The sequence below is a fragment of the Ranitomeya imitator genome, chromosome 4, assembly GCF_032444005.1.
Source record: "Ranitomeya imitator isolate aRanImi1 chromosome 4, aRanImi1.pri, whole genome shotgun sequence".
Classification (NCBI taxonomy): Eukaryota; Metazoa; Chordata; class Amphibia; order Anura; family Dendrobatidae; genus Ranitomeya; species Ranitomeya imitator.
In genome coordinates this window covers 200867778-200887302 of record NC_091285.1, presented here as the reverse complement: position 1 = coordinate 200887302, position 19525 = coordinate 200867778, and the positions used below count along the sequence as shown (strand labels likewise).

The 19525-nt window shown below is 39.2% G+C and overlaps 1 protein-coding gene across 2 annotated transcripts in view; it reads right to left on the bottom strand.

The window, feature by feature from the left end:
• Positions 1–9250: 9250 nt before the first annotated feature.
• Positions 9251–19525, bottom strand: part of IGF1 (insulin like growth factor 1) — a 195728-nt gene continuing 185453 nt past the window's right edge. For both annotated transcript variants that reach the window (XM_069764266.1, XM_069764265.1), the window contains one exon: positions 9251–16486. In XM_069764266.1, coding sequence (XP_069620367.1) covers positions 16427–16486 — 60 coding nt within the window. In that variant the 3' untranslated portion in view covers positions 9251–16426. The remainder of the gene's footprint in view (positions 16487–19525) is intronic.

Below are 19525 nucleotides of genomic sequence, written 5' to 3'. Positions count from 1 at the left end.
AGGGGAGCAGGCATTATACTGCTGTGCTCCTGTGTGGTGTTCTGCCTCATCAAAAAGCGGCAATGACTCTCCGTGGGCCCCCCCAAGTAGCTACACTACTGAGTCTGACTGATTAATTTCATCTGTGGACAGGAGTCTTTTATAAAGGTGAATCAATAGAAAAAATATGTGTGAGTGTAGGTGTGTGTGTGTGTGAGTGTATGTGTGTGAGTGTGTGTGTGTGTGTGAGTGTGTGTGTGTGAGAGTGTGTGTATAGATGCCAGTGTGTCGTTTTGAGTGTGAGTACACATATATATGTATATCCGTCATTTTGCTCCATTCAGACTCTTCTTACAGTGATCCTCCTACTATTATGTCTTTTTATTTTCTTTCTCTTCTGTTTTTTTAGTTTTAGGATGTGTTCTAGTTTGACCAGTGTATATATGTTGTCATCTGGTTCCGCTTGTGTATTCCTGAATATAGATATACAATTTTTTATATATTCGCAAGGGGCCCTTTTAAAGGGACTTCACATTTCGAGATCCTGTGTTGTTTTGCTCTATTCTATTACTGTTTTATTGCATTATTGTTTTGTTTTATTTTATTTTTGTCACTTTTTTGGTTTTTATATGTACCTTAATGCATTTACTCTTGTCATCATTACAGATTCATGTACAGGTTTTCTTGAAAAAGGCTTACAGGCCGAAACGTCGAAATGAAATTGTTACCTGTGAATTGATGCATAGAATTTTTTTCCTCCGTATGCGGTGTTACATATTTTTCTTCTAACGGATTTAACATTATTTGAAACGCTGTTATTTCCTAATAAATTCACAAGAAAATTGCATTGACTTCCACTGTGTGCCGGAGTTTTTTCTATTGATTCTACTATTTTTCTCCCGAGCACCTTATCTAAGGACAGTGAGCACCTCATTTTCTATAGACTGATCCATTTTGTTTTGAGTTGTTGCTCCTGGGCATCCCTTTCCCCTTCTTTTTCCAATGTCTTTTTTGACACTATCATACAACGCGGACGAGACATCTAGTATCATCTCTCAAGTCACGACCCCGGGGACCTTCCTCCATACACCATCCGAACAAATACGGACAAGAGATTTTGAAAGGGACTTACGGAGACTTACAGCCTTGGATCTGCATGCAACTACATTGGCTGAGTATCATAAGGTCCAGCGTATCCCGAGAGGTCTCCGGGTCTCTCTTAGACCTACACTCTTCCAAGAAAACACTGACTACTGTGTCAAATTTGAATCCATCCTGAACAAATGCTCTATGGATCTTATTATTCTTACCATTGACTTTTTACAGAAGGAGATTACAGACCTGAAAGCTAAGATTTCTACTGCAGAGCAACAGTTGGTTGATACCATCAAGCCTGAGGACTTCCAGACTCTTAAGGCCAAACTTGACAATACCATATCGGAATTTCGCAACAACCTACAAGAAAAGAAAAGGACCAAGTTCCTACGTGATACAGACGACTATAAATACAACTCAGTCTATCGATGGCGCTCTACTGGACCATACAGAGGACCAAGATCATACAGGAGAAACAACAATTCTTTCTCTACCAGCTCGGACAGTGACTTTGGAACTTCCAGAGTTCCTTTTTTAGAACGACGTACTCGACAACCAAAAGGAAGACGCGGAGAGGAAGGAGGCAACACGGATCGACAAAGGATGACCACGAGATCTCAGGTAGGGAAACCATTACATCCAATAATATCGTGTACAACATCTCGTCGCAGATCCTCTCCCCAGCTGACATGACACTTTTAGAAAAAGGTCTCACATTCTGTCCGGTTCCTCACTTCGATTCGTTTCAGGTTGACCAAGAGCTACACCGTTTTTTTAGGACCATAAGACTAAAAGCGCATTTTGCCAATCGCCAATATGATCCAGTGGTAGAACCTCCAGATACTTCCTCGTGTTTCTCTCTGAAATCTCTTGGCCTTAGAGTTGGCAGCACCTTCCAACCACCACGACTTTACCATCCTGTTGAGACTTTTATTTCGTTAGTTCAAAAAGATGTTACTTCAATCCTGGATTCCATCGACAAGGGTCACATGAAGGTCAGGAATAACCTATCTCAAGAAGAGTATCGATCTCTTCATGAGATCAAGAATAACAAAAACCTTATAATTAAGCCCGCTGATAAAGGGGGAGCAATAGTGGTGCTAGATAAATCTTACTACATGGAAGAGATACGGACACAATTGAGAGACATTACGACATATACTCCTATATGCTATAATCCTACCTTCGAAATAGCCAAGCAAATCAAATCGATTGTTACCCATTATCAGGAGTTGGGTATCATTGACTCTAAGTTGGGCGACTTCCTCATTAATAGACATCCGGTCACACCGGTTTTTTATACGCTCCCCAAGGTGAATAAAAACTTATGGAAACCTCCCGGCAGACCTATAGTCGCATCCACTAATTCTCTACTATCCCCTCTGGCTATCACCCTGGAAAAAATCTTATCTCCAATTGTACCAAATATGAAATCCTTCTTAAAAGATACAGCCCATTTCCTCAGATTACTAAGAGCTCTAGGCCCTTTGCCCCCACAATCAGTTTTAGTCACCATGGATGTGACAAGTTTATACACTAGTATTGGGCATCGACAAGGTATTGAAGCGGTTATGACATATTTACAAAAGCATACGACCTTCACTACGGAGAAATTGTCTTTTTGTTTTGATTTACTAGGACTGGTACTAACTAAAAACTTTTTCCTTTTTGAAGACCAATATTATATGCAACAGAAGGGGACCGCGATGGGATCTAACGTCGCGCCCCCCTACGCCAACATATTCATGGATTTTTTTGAGAACACTTTTGTCTATTGTCATCCTTTATTCACATCCCATGTGTTCTTTTGGCAGCGCTATATAGACGATGTGTTCCTTATTTGGACGGGTGATGTGGGGGCACTATTGGATTTTCATCATGATCTGAATTCATGTACACCGAATATTGCCTTTTCTATCCAACATGACTGCAACTCCATTAATTTTTTGGACACTTTGGTTCAGATTAAAACAGGTGGGTTGGTTGAGACTGACCTGTACGTCAAACCCACGGACAAAAATAGTCTGCTTCTATACACAAGCAGCCATCCCTGCCATGTTAAGAAGGCGTTACCTAAATCCCAACATGAAAGGATCAGGAGGATAGTCTCTAATCCACTTGTTCGTTCCCTGAGACATCGCGAGATGGATTTTAAATTTCGGGATAGGGGTTACCCCTCATCGATTTCTGGGGTACCAGAGAGCATGGAAACACCAGTACGCGACAAGCATAATACGTCCAGGATAGCATTCGTGAACATGTTTCACCCTTTTAAGCGGCCTATACATCAAAGCATATTTAAACACTGGAGTATTTTACAGACCTCATATCCCGATATCCCCGAGTTTAACATACGGCCATTAATTTGTAACAAAAGATCTGACAATCTAAGAAACCATCTTGTTAGAGCGGATGTGGGTTCAGCAATAGTCACACCATGTCAGCGGACTCTTTGTACTCCGCACAATGGGACATTCCCCTGTTTAGGCTGCCACCAGTGCTCCAATGTCATAAAGGGTGACTCCTTTGTTCATCCACGGACAGGACGCAGGTTCCAAATTAAAGGTCATTTTACATGTGACTCCACATATGTGGTGTACCTCATTAAGTGTCCATGCGGTCTCGGATATGTTGGTGAGACTACCCAACATATCCGGGTCCGCATTTCCCAGCACAAATCCACCATTAGGTGTTTACGTACTTTGTTACCTATCCCCGCCCATTTTGTGGAACGGAGACACACTATCGCACAATTGCGCTATCAGGTCATCGATCATGTCCCTCTATCAAGGAGGGGTGGCGATAGAATCAAAAAACTCAAAGCTCGTGAATCTTATTGGATTCACAAGTTGCAGACACTCTCTCCCCTAGGTCTCAATAGGGATTATGAGATTATTTATTAATATTTGTAGTACCATCAGGTATCATTATTTTGCATTTCATTATCTGGACTTGTTAGCTTTACTTTCCCTTTCTGGATTCCATTGTCCGGAGATCTGTTTTCTCTCCTTCTCGCTTACCTTCAGTCATTGTTACTATATTTATATTATTTATTATTCATTTTTTCCCCTCCCCCTCCCCCTTTCCCCCCCAGCCTCCTTTCACTCTTTCCCTTTCTTTTCTCTTCCTGGCTTTTGGTTTGTTTATTTATTCTGTCTTTTTTCTTATGTGCCCTGTCTGGTATTTATTATGTCTCTCTTTCCAGGTCGGCTCCTAGTTGCGCTTACTGCGCATGCGCCGAGCCATCTCATCGCTCGGCTGGTCTTGTCTTCTTTCGGCGCTCCATTCACTTCTGGCGCCTGCGCACTCTGGATACTCACCTCCTGGGCACCCGGAAGTCTTTCTGTCTTCCTCACTCATGGCGGGAACCGGGCACTTATAAGCGCTATTGTGCGCTCTTCTCTTCACCGCATCACGGACCTCGCACTGTTGGACCTCTGCTACGGGTAAGCCCGCCCCTGCCTGCCGTTTCCTACTCTCAACCGTCCTGGCATCTTGTCCCCTGTATGTGGGACTTGCTTATCTATTTGTACACGTATTCTGTGTATTCTTAGGCTCTGGCCCGGTTCTTTACCTAGCTATCTTTATTTTTACTTTTCCATGCTTATATTTCCTTTTATTTGTATATACGTATATATGCATGTATGGTTAGATGTGTGAATATATGTGTGTGTGTGTGTGTGTGAGTGTGTGAGTGTGTGTGAGAGTGTGTGTATAGATGTCAGTGTGTCGTTTTGAGTGTGAGTACACATATATATGTATATCCGTCATTTTGCTCCATTCAGACTCTTCTTACAGTGATCCTCCTACTATTATGTCTTTTTATTTTCTTTCTCTTCTGTTTTTTTAGTTTTAGGATGTGTTCTAGTTTGACCAGTGTATATATGTTGTCATCTGGTTCCGCTTGTGTATTCCTGAATATAGATATACAATTTTTTATATATTCGCAAGGGGCCCTTTTAAAGGGACTTTACATTTCGAGATCCTGTGTTGTTTTGCTCTATTCTATTACTGTTTTATTGCCTTATTGTTTTGTTTTATTTTATTTTTGTCACTTTTTTGGTTTTTATATGTACCTTAATGCATTTACTCTTGTCATCATTACAGATTCATGTACAGGTTTTCTTGAAAAAGGCTTACAGGCCGAAACGTCGAAATGAAATTGTTACCTGTGAATTGATGCATAGAATTTTTTTCCTCCGTATGCGGTGTTACATATTTTTCTTCTAACGGATTTAACATTATTTGAAACGCTGTTATTTCCTAATAAATTCACAAGAAAATTGCATTGACTTCCACTGTGTGCCGGAGTTTTTTCTTTTGATTCTACTATTTTTCTCCCGAGCACCTTATCTAAGGACAGTGAGCACCTCATTTTCTATAGACTGATCTCTTTTATAAAGGTGGCTATGTAAGACAGCTGTCTTTAATGCAGGTGACGAGTTGATTAGGAGCGTCTAACTGGTCTGTAGGAGCCAAAACTCTTAATGGTTGGTAGGGGATCAAATACTTATTTCTCACTGCAAAACGCAAATAAATTTATATAAATTATACAATGTGGTTTTCTGGATTTTATTTTTGATATTCTATCTGTCGCTCGTGTCCTGATATGCACATGTAGAGCATATGTCCACCGTTGTTTTAATATTGGCTTAATAAAGTTGGAATTTGGATTTTACTATTTGGAGCTGGAACGATTTTTTCTTTTCTTCATGAGATGACCTCGTGGATCAGCGTTGGGTTCCGTGCTCCTGCGGTGGCTACTTGGTGAGCTGGCTTTTTTTCTTCTTTGCTATTTCCAGTGTTAAAATTAACCTACCCTTAAAATGATAGATTGTTCATGTCTTTGTCAGTGGGCAAACTTACAAACTCAGCAAGGGATCAATTACTTATTTCCCCTCTGTATGTGTTTGTTAGATATAGGTCATACGACTGAAAGATTACATTTTGTAAATACATCATTTGTGGACCACTGAATTAAAACTATAATTCACCATACTCACCTTGACTACCGGATTCTCTATTACTATTTAGTATTTTACTATACCCTGTCCACTGTAACTTTTTGTTTTACTATACAAATTGTAGAACACTGTAATTGACTTTTGACAATCTTTTAGTCTCTATTCAACCCATGTTAAAAGGGACATGATAGGAAATTCTAGGTAGTTATGAATCAAACAGAATAGGGTTGAGCGAAACCGGTCGGCCAGATTCAGAAGTCGCCGACTTTTGGCAAAGTCGGGTTTCATGAAACCCGACCTGACCCCTGTGTGGGGTCGGCCATGATGTCGGCGATCTTCTGATCTGGAATCGGAATTCCGATACCGAGTTCTGATATGTTTAAGATATCGGGAATCGATATCGGAATTCATATTTAAGTGTAAAATACAGAATAAAAATAAAAAAATATTGATATACTCACCCTCGGACGCGCCCTGGTTCTCACCGGCAGCCTTCCTTCCTAAGAATGAGCGCCTGAAGGGCCTTCGATGATGTCGCGGCTTGTGATTGGTCGTGTGAGCGGTCACATGGGCGGTCCCGCGACCAATCACAAGCTGCGACGTCATCTAAGGTCCTTCAGGCGCTAATTCTTAGGAATGAAGCGTCCGAGGGCACGTCCGAGGGTGAGTATATTCCTAATAGGTATATACTCACCCTCGGACGCGCCCTGGTTCTAACCCGCAGCCTTCCTTCCTAAGAATCAGCGCCTGAAGGACCTTAGATGACGTCGCGGCTTGTGATTGGTCACGTGACGCCCATGTGACCGCTCACGCGACCAATCACAAGCCGTGACGTCATCGAAGGTCCTTCAGGCGCTCATTCTTAGGAAGGAAGGCTGCCGGTGAGAACCAGGGCGCGTCCGAGGGTAAGTGTATCAATATTTTTTATTTTGATTCTTTATTTTACACTTAAATATGGATCCCAGGGTCTGAAGGAGAGTTTCCTCTCCTTCAGACCCTGGGAACCATTAGAAACCCAATGCACTGCATTGGGTTTCGTGTTTCGGCCGACCCCGACCACGACTTTTCTATAGGGTCGGCCGATTTCACTCGACCCGACTTTTGAAAAAGTCAGGTTTCGTGAAACCCGACCCGATCCTATAAAAAGAAAAGTCGCTCAACCCTAAAACAGAAATCAAAATGTGGCAGCAGGCCACAATATACGGTAGGTATGGTACAGGTGTAAAAAAACTAACAGTTAAATGTCCATATTTTTTTTACTTTTTTTCTATTTAGCAAAGTTCAACCCACTTCCCAAAAATTATGTAATAAGAAAGGTTAGGTAGGTACTAGTGATTAGCGAGTATACTCGTTGCTCGGGTTGGAGATTTAGTGTTTGGAGATTTAGTTTTTGTCACCTCAGCTGAATGATTTATGGCTGCTAGACAGGCTGAACACATGTGGGGATTCCCTAGCAACCAGGCAACCCCCACATGTACTCAGCCTGGCTAGTAGCCATAAATCATTCCATACACTTATAAATACTCGGAGATCACCCGAGCGTGCTCAGGAAAACCCGAGCAACGAGTATACTTGCTCATCACTAGCAGGTAAACATCCAAAATCCAACACCTACAACAAGGAGCTGTGTTGGTGTGGCATGTATTGTTGTAACGCTTGATTAGTAAGCTACAGGTGCTTCTCATAAAATTAGAATATCATGAAAAAGTTAATTTATTTCAGTTCTTCACTACAAAATGTGAAACTCATATATTATATAGAGTCATTACAAACAGAGTGATCTATTTCAACTGTTTATTTCTGTTAATGTTCATGATTATGGGTAACAGTAAAAAAAAACCAAAATCATGATATCAGTAAATTAGAATAATTAACAAAAAACACCTGCAAAAGCTTCCTAAGCGTTTAGAAAGATCCATTAGTGTGTTTCAGTAGGCTCCACAATCATGGGGAAGACTGCTGACTTGACAGATTTCCAGAAGGCAGTCATTGGCACATTCCACAAAGAGGGTAAGCGACAAAAGGTCATTACTAAAGAAGCTGGCTGTTCAGAGTACTGTATCCAAGCATATTAATGGAAGGTTGAGTGGAAGGAAAAGTGTTCCTCCCTGTGTTTGTGTGACATTGTTATGTCATGTGATCCCTGCTGCCAATCAGCACTGGCTTCCCTCCCCTCTTCTTTGCACTTCCTGTGGATGTCAATTACGTCAGATGAGAGGGAAGTCAGTACTGATTGGCCACAGGGATCATGTGACATAACAATGTCCCTTCATCTCCGGAAAAGCCAGTGCCGACATTGCTGGGACGGCACCAGTATCGGAAGTGAGTATAAGTGTTTTTTACTTGAGGGAAATAAAGGATTCAGAAGGGGTTGTCGGAGTAGTGGACAGCCCTTTAAAAAAAACACTTTAATTTCCCTCAGAAGACCTTTACAATTGTAGGGTTTCCCCAAATTTACAGGGAAATAAACTGCTCAATGGCTAACACATTTTTGTGGAGCTCAATGGATAAAACATTTTTGATGTTTGAGAATGCAATACACTAATAGTTAAAATCAACGCATATATTTATTGGTTTCATTTACATGTTGTCACGATTAAGGGAGCTTAGTCTCCAAAAACGCTTTGAGATTCTTACCCATATGGTTCGTGCTGAAGTCTGTATCCTCTATGTTCAAAGTTTGTGAATAAGGCTACTTTCACACTAGCATCAGACTCGGCCCGTCGCAGTGCATCGGGCTGATGTTCCAACGCTAGCATTGAATGCGCCGCACAACGGGGGCAGCGGATGCATTTTTCCAGCACATCCGCTGCCCCATTGTGAGGTGCGGGAAGGTGGGGGTGGAGTTCCGGCCGTGCATGCGCGGTCGGAAAAAGCGGACCGTCGGCAGCAAAAAACGTTACATGTAACGTTTTTTGCTCCCGGTGGTCCGCCGCAACACGGCGCAACCGTCGCACGACGGTTGCGACGTGTGTCAATGCGTTGCAATGCGTCGCTAATGTTACTCTATAGGGCAAAAACGCATCCTGCAGACAACTTTGCAGGATGCGTTTTTTCCCCTAAACGACGCATTGCAACGTATTGTAAAAAACGTCAGTGTGAAAGTAGCCTAAAGAAAACTCTTTTTTACGGATTTGGTGAAGCTGGACATTCTTTTCTTTTTCATTTACATGCGCCTTCCAATTACTTCCCTCTGACAGACAGACCTCTCATTCAGTGCTTTATCTGTGGAAAGTGCACAGCTAGTCTTTGCACCAAGGCCCTAGTGCGAGGGGAAGGTGGCAAACATGCATTTGTGATGTACGAAAACACCAGTATTATAAACGGTAGATAATATGTAGTGGCTATATAATAGGTTTTGCAAGCTTTACATTTACATTTGTGATTATTAAAGCAGATTTACAGTATTGGGCAAATGCAAGCAAAAATGTTTGCACAATTTTCAATTTTTTGTTGAATAGGTATATGTATGTATGTAAACAGTGACTTAGACTGATTAATAAATGTTGGCCATTGTTTTTGGAATTTATAGGGGATGCTCACTTGATTTTTTTTTTATTATGTCACTTGTGTTAACATTGGGCATGGCTTCAGAAGTGCTAAGCGTCTTTAAATTCTGATATCAGAGCCAATTTGTTTGTCAAGCAGTACAAATAAACTACGCATCCTATAGTCAACACCAGGCGCAGACAGAGAATGAGGAGGGATTCTATGCGCAAGAATAGTGTGTAGTGTGTGTGCAGTTTATGTACTGCTTTGGAGGTGGACATGGCCCTCCTTGCTCCTTGGGCCATTGTGCGTCTGCACAGGTTGTACCAATGGTGTGTCTGTTCCTGGTCAACACATTAGTGGGGAAAAAGTAAAACTGTTTGGCACTACTCAATTCATGAGAGCATTTTTATAAAACAAGCTCAGTTTTGAACTAATTAATAAGCTTTGGATGCAGCCACTGAAGATCGTAGATATGAAGATGTAAACCCCTTTATTGACATCAAGGTGTAAAATAATCAACAATTTTTCTTCAAATTTTAATTTAATCCAGCCATAACAATTACTATAGGATCACTCACAATATGTATAATGCGACATAAAATGCAGTTAAACCTTGTCTTGTGGTCTTTCCAGACATTCGAGGGGTTATACAAGACAACTGACAGAGGGCTGATTGCATCTGTATTTTTCACTTTACCAGTCTGCCACAAACTTACATAATATTCCAAATATATCTTATAAAGTGCAGGAAGCTTGGTCAGCACTATATAAAAAAATAAAACATTACCAACAAAGGCAAAATGTCTGTTTGCACAGCTTTTGGTCTTATTGTCAGACGCTAAAGTTCATGTATTTGAAACATTCGGAACCTTGTAAAGCTTTCGATCCAGCTGACACTTTACGATGACGTTATTAAAATTTCAGATGGCACAATATTCAAGATATCGACATAGAAAAAACAATTCAATAAGTAATCTATTTACACAAGGATTGTCAGTTTCTTTGTTTAAAAATATATATTTTATATGCTTTATTTTTTTATATTTTAGTCAAGTACTTCATTTAAAAAAAACAATAGCACCACTTTACCACTCCTGGTCCAACATGCAACTGGTAAAAGCAAATATGCTACATATAAGTGTTCTGAAAGTGATCTAAGCGTATATCTGAATTAAAAATCTGTCACCAGATTTCCCAAGAAAAGTGCATACATTATTAAATAGATGTCCTAGGCCTAACGATGCCGAAGTACGTACTGTGAACATACATGTCATGATGGCTGTGTAGTTATCATACTAAGATAAGCATTTTATGGGCTAAGGTCTAGTTCATGTTAATATCAAGTGGGGAACTATTCCAGAAAAGATACATCCATACTGATTTGGACTTTTAAGTACATCAGCCACATGATGTCTAAGAGATCTATTTACTATTGTATACAGTGAAATTTGATGATAGATCCACTTATCCTATCTCCTAATTCTACTTTCATACAGATTCAGCTTTCTTCATGATGAAAAAAGCAACAAATAAATGTCCTACTAATCTATCAATTAACGTGCATGCATACAGTAGTAAAGGCAACTGGTGCAATCCCTAGAATGTTCTTATCACTTTTGTTGAAGGCCTATATACTACTTTCATTCCAATCTTCAAATAATTTACAAGTATTCAATTATGGTGACTTTTCAAGTAAGAAAAGTAGCCTTTGTTGTTGATGAGTCTTACTGTTTTACTATATTCTAAAATACCACCTCCTGTCAACACCAAAAAGGCTTGATTACCATTAGACCTGCATTGAGAAGTGACCTGTAAAAGAAGACCTCTCACCAATGTAATAATGACCGTGGAATGGAATAAAACTTTTTTTTTTCAATTTTGTCTCTCGTTATGGAAATATTAGCAATCAAAGGATTTCTCACCTCATGAGTTAACTTTTGCTAAGTTCAAGTGGGCGTTATCAGACAGTTTTCACTGGGGGTGTGTACTTGTCCCTGTGTGATGTTCATCAATGATAAGCAGGTGGACCAAGAGATCAGGGCTTACATCTCACACCATAAGAACCTGCACTAAGCTATGGTGGAGCATGTTTTCTTTCTCCTGAGTGTTGCTGCCTGCTTATGATTGATCAGCATCATAAAAGGGAAAGAAGTACAAGCCCCCAGTGAAAACACCCACTTAGACTTAACAAAAGTTAATTCATTAGATGCCCAATATTTTGATTGCTAATATCTCAGCAACGGAAAGCTAAAGTAGAAAAAACACCAAAATGTTTTATTCCGCTCCGCAGCCACTATTTCATCCTACGCCCATTTCAACATGGACAATTTGGTGAAAGGTCCCCTTTATAAAGGTTATTATATAATCTTTTGCTTCTAGGAGAACACAACGTATTTGCCTTCCAGCTTGCCAGGGGTGGTGTGCCCCCAAAGATTGACATTTCTAACCAGAGCATTGTTGGACAGCTGGTCTAAATTGTGCACTCTCCCGTGCTCCAAGCCTCTGCAGCATAGTAGAAGCTCTGGGGCATATAAAGCATAGAGAAGCGCACGCTTCTTGCCCAGGAAACTTGCAGCCTATGCTATCTTAGTAACCTTATCAATGAGCATTGCACAATACAATTAAAAATCCCTCTATTCTAAGGAACTGAAAGGATTTTTAATAAGAGGTCAAATAAAAAAAGGTTCTTGTTTTTACAAACATTTTGCAATTTTACCCATTTAATGAGATGAAACAACCAATTTAATTAGCAGTGGTGCATGGTTCATGCCAATTAGACCCATTGTTTGTTAACAGGGGCACACCATTATATAGCAATATGACCAAAATCTAGACTTAGAATTAGGTCTCATGCACTGAGAATGATACCATACAAAGGATTTTTGTGGATATTGTCTGTGCTGCTGAACAAATGGAAATCTGGACGTATTGATGAAAAGGAATGGTGGTTTTAGTCAACGCATTTCGAAGTCTATATATGACTTCTTCCTCAGGAAATACCACACATAAAAAAAACAATGACTGCTCTATGTAGAAACAGGAAGTCTTTTATCCCTGCATGAGTCATCATTAGAACTACAATTCTACATCACTGCAAAGTCCCTGGCAGGAGTAAGGAGAAGAGCAGCCTGGTCAGAAGAGAAAGATGACTCATGCAAGTAAAAGAGACTTCCTGTTTCTATATAGAGCTTGGAAGGATTCAGCTAGTCAGTATTTCATCATGTGATCTCATAGGAAAAGAGAAGAATTTACTGGGTAGAACGGCAAAATGAGCAATTTTAAGAATGCACTGCTAAATAATATGAGTGCAATGTTTAAAGGGATAAAACACTGATGTGAATGCTTCATTAAGAATAACTGATCACTCATAAGCAGCTTATTGCCCATTTTTAGTTAGTTTCAAGCCTGGCTTCCAGAGAGTAAAATAGGATTTACATTTGCTGATGTTAATCAATTATTTTTCGTAAGGATGGCTGTTTTATTTATGGTGACTTTGACAGAGTCAGACACTTCATTCAGGTTCTGTCGTACAGTATTCTTTATACTTTGCATTTGTGTAATAAAGTGTCCTTATTAAAGATGCAAAATTGAGGTCCATTATATTGACTTAATTTCTGAAACCAAATTTCATGAAGGTAATACAATTGTGCAAGTATTTGTAGATGAAAATAATTTTTGCATAAAATTTGAATTTAGGTAAGTTTTGAATTAATCCCCCTCATATTTCAGTGCAGAGTGCTACAGGTTTCCCTTATCACTTTTTTTGTCAATCTCAGTTGTAAAAATTCCTTGAATATAGAGATTACTATTACATATAAAGGTTCCTGTAGGTTCAGAGGTTGCAGTCACTACCAGGCCTTGGTGTTTTAAGGAGCCTAAAGGTTATGTCAGTAGCATCCAGGAATCTTATGATGGCTGGAAAGACATGGAAAGATCTCAATATGTAGAGGCAACTGCCTAGGAATAAAAACACGTTTCCGATTCTACTCAACTACCTACTGCTTTATAATATAGACATTTAGCTATTAATATATATGTACTGCTGTTGAAATAGCATACATCATTAAGAAACTCAATTTTCATATAGAATTGCAGATATTTTGTTAGGTTCTACCGTGTAGTTTCCTTTATTAAGTCAACAGTTACTAGTGTAAGACAGAAAAGTCCTTGTTTTATGGGTTGCCAGGATCAATTTCAATTAAATGCTTTTCATTTATGGTAGAATTATTAACTTTTAAAAATAGTTTTATTCATGTAAGGAAAGCAGGCTTTTCCTTTCCCATAAATTGAATAAACCTCCTCTTCAAGCCACATATGGAAAGGGGGTCATGATTCAATGAACTTACGTAAATTGACTCGAGGGATTGCTCCTTTTTGACATCTGCTGTGCAAATTAAACACAACAAAACTGTTAAATGGTATACGGTTTCTTTACTGGGAGATGACTGAAACCATCATTTTAAAACTATGACAGGACCCTCTTGGAGAAAAACTTTTCATTTGGTATGAATTAGCAGCTATTAACACTTTTTCACTTTGGATACTGAAAAATTGCCTTTCAATCTGTTCGAGTAGAGGGGGTTAAGACAAGACAAGCATATTTTGTGTCTGCTGGTATAATGTTCCTTCCTATACATTGTGTAGTTTTGGAAGTAGCACAGCCCTAATATCAAGCTCTACACATGGCAAACTCCTTGTTTACGAGGGACTAAAAATATGAAAGCCTTTCTAGTACATTAACACAGAAAATCAATGCTTGTTATATTATTTTTTGTGAATTGTTAAACTGACAATTTATGCGCTACTCTCTTCGGCTAGGGTTACACGACGTTTTTCTCTCCATCCGAGAAAATTGGTCCAATTATGCTAATCACACATCAAAATCAGATTGGAATCCGATTTTTTTGGAAATGGAGAGACAAAAAAAGTTTCTCCACCTTATTCATTATGTCAGTCCAAGAAAAAGGAACAAATGTCATCCTAGCGTGGTCGGATTTTTTTAATGGAACCATAGACTTGAATGGACAAGTGAAATACGATTTTCATTGGTAAATCATGCATACTGTGATATTTTAACTGGGACTACTTTGTCCATATAAAAAATTAGACATGCGCACAGCCCAATAGAATAACATGGGTACAAGTGCTAGCAATCAAAACCACGGATAGCACTTGTCTAATTGAAGTGGTCGTCATGTGCCCGTATTCTTAAAGTATGACAGAAACCTGGAGAATAAATAGGGTTAAACCAATACTTACATCCCCATCAATCTTCACATTCATGGGGTACATACTGCTTTCTTAAATGCCAGCATGTAGTAGTGCTTGTTCCCTGCTGTGGCTTAATGACAGATGGCTAATGCGTCCGTTTTTTGCAATAAGGGTTTTCTTAAGCCAGGCCGAATCAATTAATTTGGATAGCTTTAAACTGAAAAGGGGTTGTCTTATTTGTATAACCAATTTAAGGGGGCCAAAAAACTATTGAAAGTGAACAGTGTGTAGATAATGAGAGAGGAAATAGTTTTTCAGAAATGTGGGATTAATAGACCCTCATGACTTTGGTTGAATTTACACTGCACAATTACGGATGTTAAATGACCAGTGATCAATTGGTGATCAATTACATGCAAGTCTATCAGTGGTAGTTTAATGGCCTGTTTATACAAGTCAAACGCATATCCATGTGCACAGAATGATCGTTAACACAATCGTTGTGTGCGCATAGAACTTCATGTTCTCGGCAGCACGTGACTTGTTTACAGAGGATGATATGTTGCTAAAAACGATGATTGTAATCCTGCTTAAAAACCATCACACCCAATGAAGAAGTATTTTGCTTGTTCACCGGGTGACTGAAGGCCTGCTTAGGCAGGCTCATACTTAGGACTTATAAATTCCTAGGAATGCTTTTTCCTGATTAGGCTCTAACTCACCTCCCAATAATAAATATTGTTTGTTCACATTTCTATTTTTCTTTCAAGTCCAGTACAATTACAAGGTTAAACTCGATAAAAAAAAGTTCTTGACATGTACAATAAGGCCCCAGTTTGTTGTTTAAGAGATGAGTTTGCTTTTACCAGTTAACAATATTGGCCAGATCATTACACAACACTCACTACAACATACGGTAGCACCATTGTACTATTTTACAGCTCTACATACCAAATGATATATGTGCATTAGTGATATACAGGTATTGAATGGATTGAGCACAGATGTATATTGTTGGACAATTAATTAGCTTGTTACCTAGAGTGATGTGTGAGGTTTATGAGCTTAGAAACGTGTTTAACTGTTGCATCATACCATAATTAGCAAAAGGTGAATGAATCAAGCCATAGTGAAATGTAAAACGTAACCCACAATCTGCATATATTGAGATAAGATTCATGAACATAAGGATAGCAATACAACATTTTTTGATACTGAAAAGCTAAACTGTGCAAATACAGAAGGGCAGGCAAACAATGTTAATGGATGCTGGATAATAAAACAGTCCATGAAGAGAAGTGCAAATGTAAGAAAGAACTCTCTTATACATGTCTGGGTCATTCTTCCAGCACTCATCGAACATTAAATAAGTATAGTGCAATTGGAGCCATCAAAAAGGCTATTTATTTTTGGACCTCTAGGGGATACAGGCTATTAACAGAAATGTTTGCGCAGGACATGTAAAACAGGTGAAAGATTACACAGTATAGGATCAGCTAAGTGAATTGTCATGATTCTGGTTGGAATACATAATATTGGAATGTGTATTTGCATCGTACGAAGGAAGAATGCCCATTGATTGAGAGAAGTGAAGTCTTTCCCTGTTTTATCTGATTTTGTTCCATTTCAGTGATGTATCCTGCAGATGGCACATTCATTCTTCAAGACTCTAAGTGGCAATAGCATTATATCCTGAAGCTCCGGCTTCCCGTGTTCCCTCTACTTGCATTCTTCAAATGTACTTCCTGTAAGCATAGATATACACCAAATTACTCAAAACCACCACAAACAAGTTAGAAAATGCCAAAAATCAAACTTTAACCAGGTAAATCAAACCAGGTAAAAATGATCTTTTGATGTGTCATAGAATTTCGTGAAAAGATCACATCGGTGGTATCTGTCATCTTGTGCCACTATTAATTTTTAGAATGAAAGGCCTCTATAAAACAATCATACCAATTGAAGATGACAAACTTTTTGTCATATTTGATTTTTAGTGAACAGTAGCTAAATGTGCCATATATAGGGAGGTACATATCAGAGTACAGTGCCTTGCGAAAGTATTCGGCTGCCTGGAACTTTTCAACCTACCAAATGTAAGATACCATTTCAAGATACCAAATGTAAATTTTTGGTGAAGAATCAACAACAAGTAGAACACAATTGTGAAGTTGAACTAAATTTATTGGTTATTTTAAATTTTTGTGGAAAATCAAAAACTGAAAAGTGGGGCGTGCAATATTATTCGGCCCCTTTACTTTCACTGCAGCAAACTCACTCCAGAAGTTCTTTGTGGATCTCTGAATGATCCAATATTGTCCTAAATGCCTAATGATGATAAATATAATCCACCTGTGTGTAATCAAGTCTCCTTATAAATGCACTTGTTCTGTGATAGCCTCAGAGTTCTGTTTGAAGCACAGACAGTATCATGAAGACCAAGGAACACAACAGGCAGGTCCGTGATACTGATGTGGAGAAGTTTAAAGCTGGATTTGGACACAAAATGATTTCCAAAACTTTAAACATCCCAAGGAGCACTGTGCAAGCGATCATATTGAAATGGATGGAGTATGATACCTCTGCAAATCTACCAATACCCGGCCGTCCCTCTAAATTTTCATCTCAAACAAGGAGAAGACTGTTCAGAGATGCAGCCAAGAGGCCCATGATCACTCTGGATGAACTGCAGAGATCTGCAGCTGAGGTGGGACAGTCTGTCCATAGGACAACAATCAGTCATACACTGCACAAATCTGGCCTTTATGGAAGAGTGGCAAGAAGAAAGCCATTTCTCAAAGATATCCATAAAAAGTGTCTTTTAAAGTTTGCAACAAGCCACCTGGGAGACACACCAAACATGTGGAAGAATGTGCTCTGGTGAGATGAATCCAAAATTGAACTTTTTGGCAACAATGTCAAACGATATGTTTGGCGTAAAGGCAATACAGCTCATCACCCCGAACACACCATCCCCACTGTCAAACATGGTGGTGGCAGCATCATGGTTTGGGTCTGCTTTTCTTCAGCAGGGACAGGGAAGATGGTTAAAATTGATAGGAAGATGGATGGAGCCAAATATACAGGACCATTCTTGAAGAAAACCTGTTGGAGTCTGCAAAAGACCTGAGACTGGGCGGAGATTTGTTTTCCAACAAAACAATGATCCCAAACATAAAGCAAAATCTACAATGGAATGGTTCACAAATAGACATATCCAGGTGTTAGAATGGCCAAGTCAAAGTCCAGACCTCAATCCAATCGAGAATCTGGGCAGCACGGTGGCGCAGTGGTTAGCACAGCAGCCTTGCAGCGCTGGGGTCCTAGGTTCTAATCCCACTCAGGACAACATCTGCAAAGAGTTTGTATGTTCTCTCCGTGTTTACGTGGGTTTCCTCCGGGCACTCCGGTTTCCTCCCACATTCCAAAGACATACTGATAGGGAATCTAGATTGTGAGCCCCATCTGGGACAGTGATGATAATGTGTGCAAAATGTAAAGCGCTGCGGAATATGTTAGCGCTATATAAAAAAAAATAAAAAAATAAAGATCTGTGGAAAGAGCTGAAAACTGCTGTTCACAAATGATCTCCATCAAACCTCACTGAGCTCGAGCTGTTTGCCAAGGAAGAATGGGCAAGAATTTCAGTCTCTCAATGTACAAAACTGATAGAGACATACCCCAAGCGACGTGCAGCTGTAATTGCAGCAAAAGGTGGTGCAACAAAGTATTAAGTTAAAGGGGCCAAATAATATTGCACGCCCCACTTTTCAGTTTTTGAATTTCCACAAAAATTTTAAATAACCAATACATTTTGTTCAACTTCACAATTGTGTTCCACTTGTTGTTGATTCTTCACCAAAAATTTACATTTGGTATCTTCATGTTTGAAGCATGATATGTGGGAAAAGGTTGAAAAGTTCGAGGGAGCCGAATATTTTAACAAGGCACTGTATATCTATGGGCACAAAATGTGAACAAGAGAAATACAATACAGTTATGTAGAAAAGTCAAAACAGGATTTTTTGTTACAAAGAAAGGATTCATTTCTTGTTTCTTTTGAACTCTATATATCTCTCTTTGTTCATCCTAATCAGGGACTGGCACATCATTGGGGCAACTTTTGCAGCCACAAAATGTCTCAAGCTGTAAGGGGGCCCACTTCCACTCCAAAGGTGGACTTGTGCGTCATGATGAACTACTGGACTACAAAGAGCCCATATATAGATTTTGCACATGGGCCCTCTTTGTGTATGTCCACCAGTGCTTCTAATTAATAATTTCCCGGTCCTAGAGTCTTAATTTGACAACATGCTATTTAAACATATGTAATCTTTTTATTCTGGCAAATAATGTTTTGATGTTGAAATAAATGGTAGTGTGCTTAGAATGTTGTGTTAATGAATAATTAAACTTTGTTAAATTTAATTACCATTCAGACATTGAAAATGAATTTATTTTTACAATAGTTAATATTGATTATTATACTTCATTACCCGATTTTGCTTGCTTCTCTCCCAAACATAAACCCAGAAGAAACTAGGAGTACTCAGTCCAGATATTTCATATAAACGTATATAGTACTTTATTACATCACTTGTAGAAACATGTATAACAACATTACATAATTAGAGGGTTAGGGTAGTCACAGTTACACCGGCACAATCATATATCACAACGTAAAGTGCATAGTGCTCTAAATTTGGATGGGAAGCTTCCCCAATAATGTATACCCACTAGAGTCAGGGATTGGAGATTGCTACACACTTGTAGCCCAATAGAGT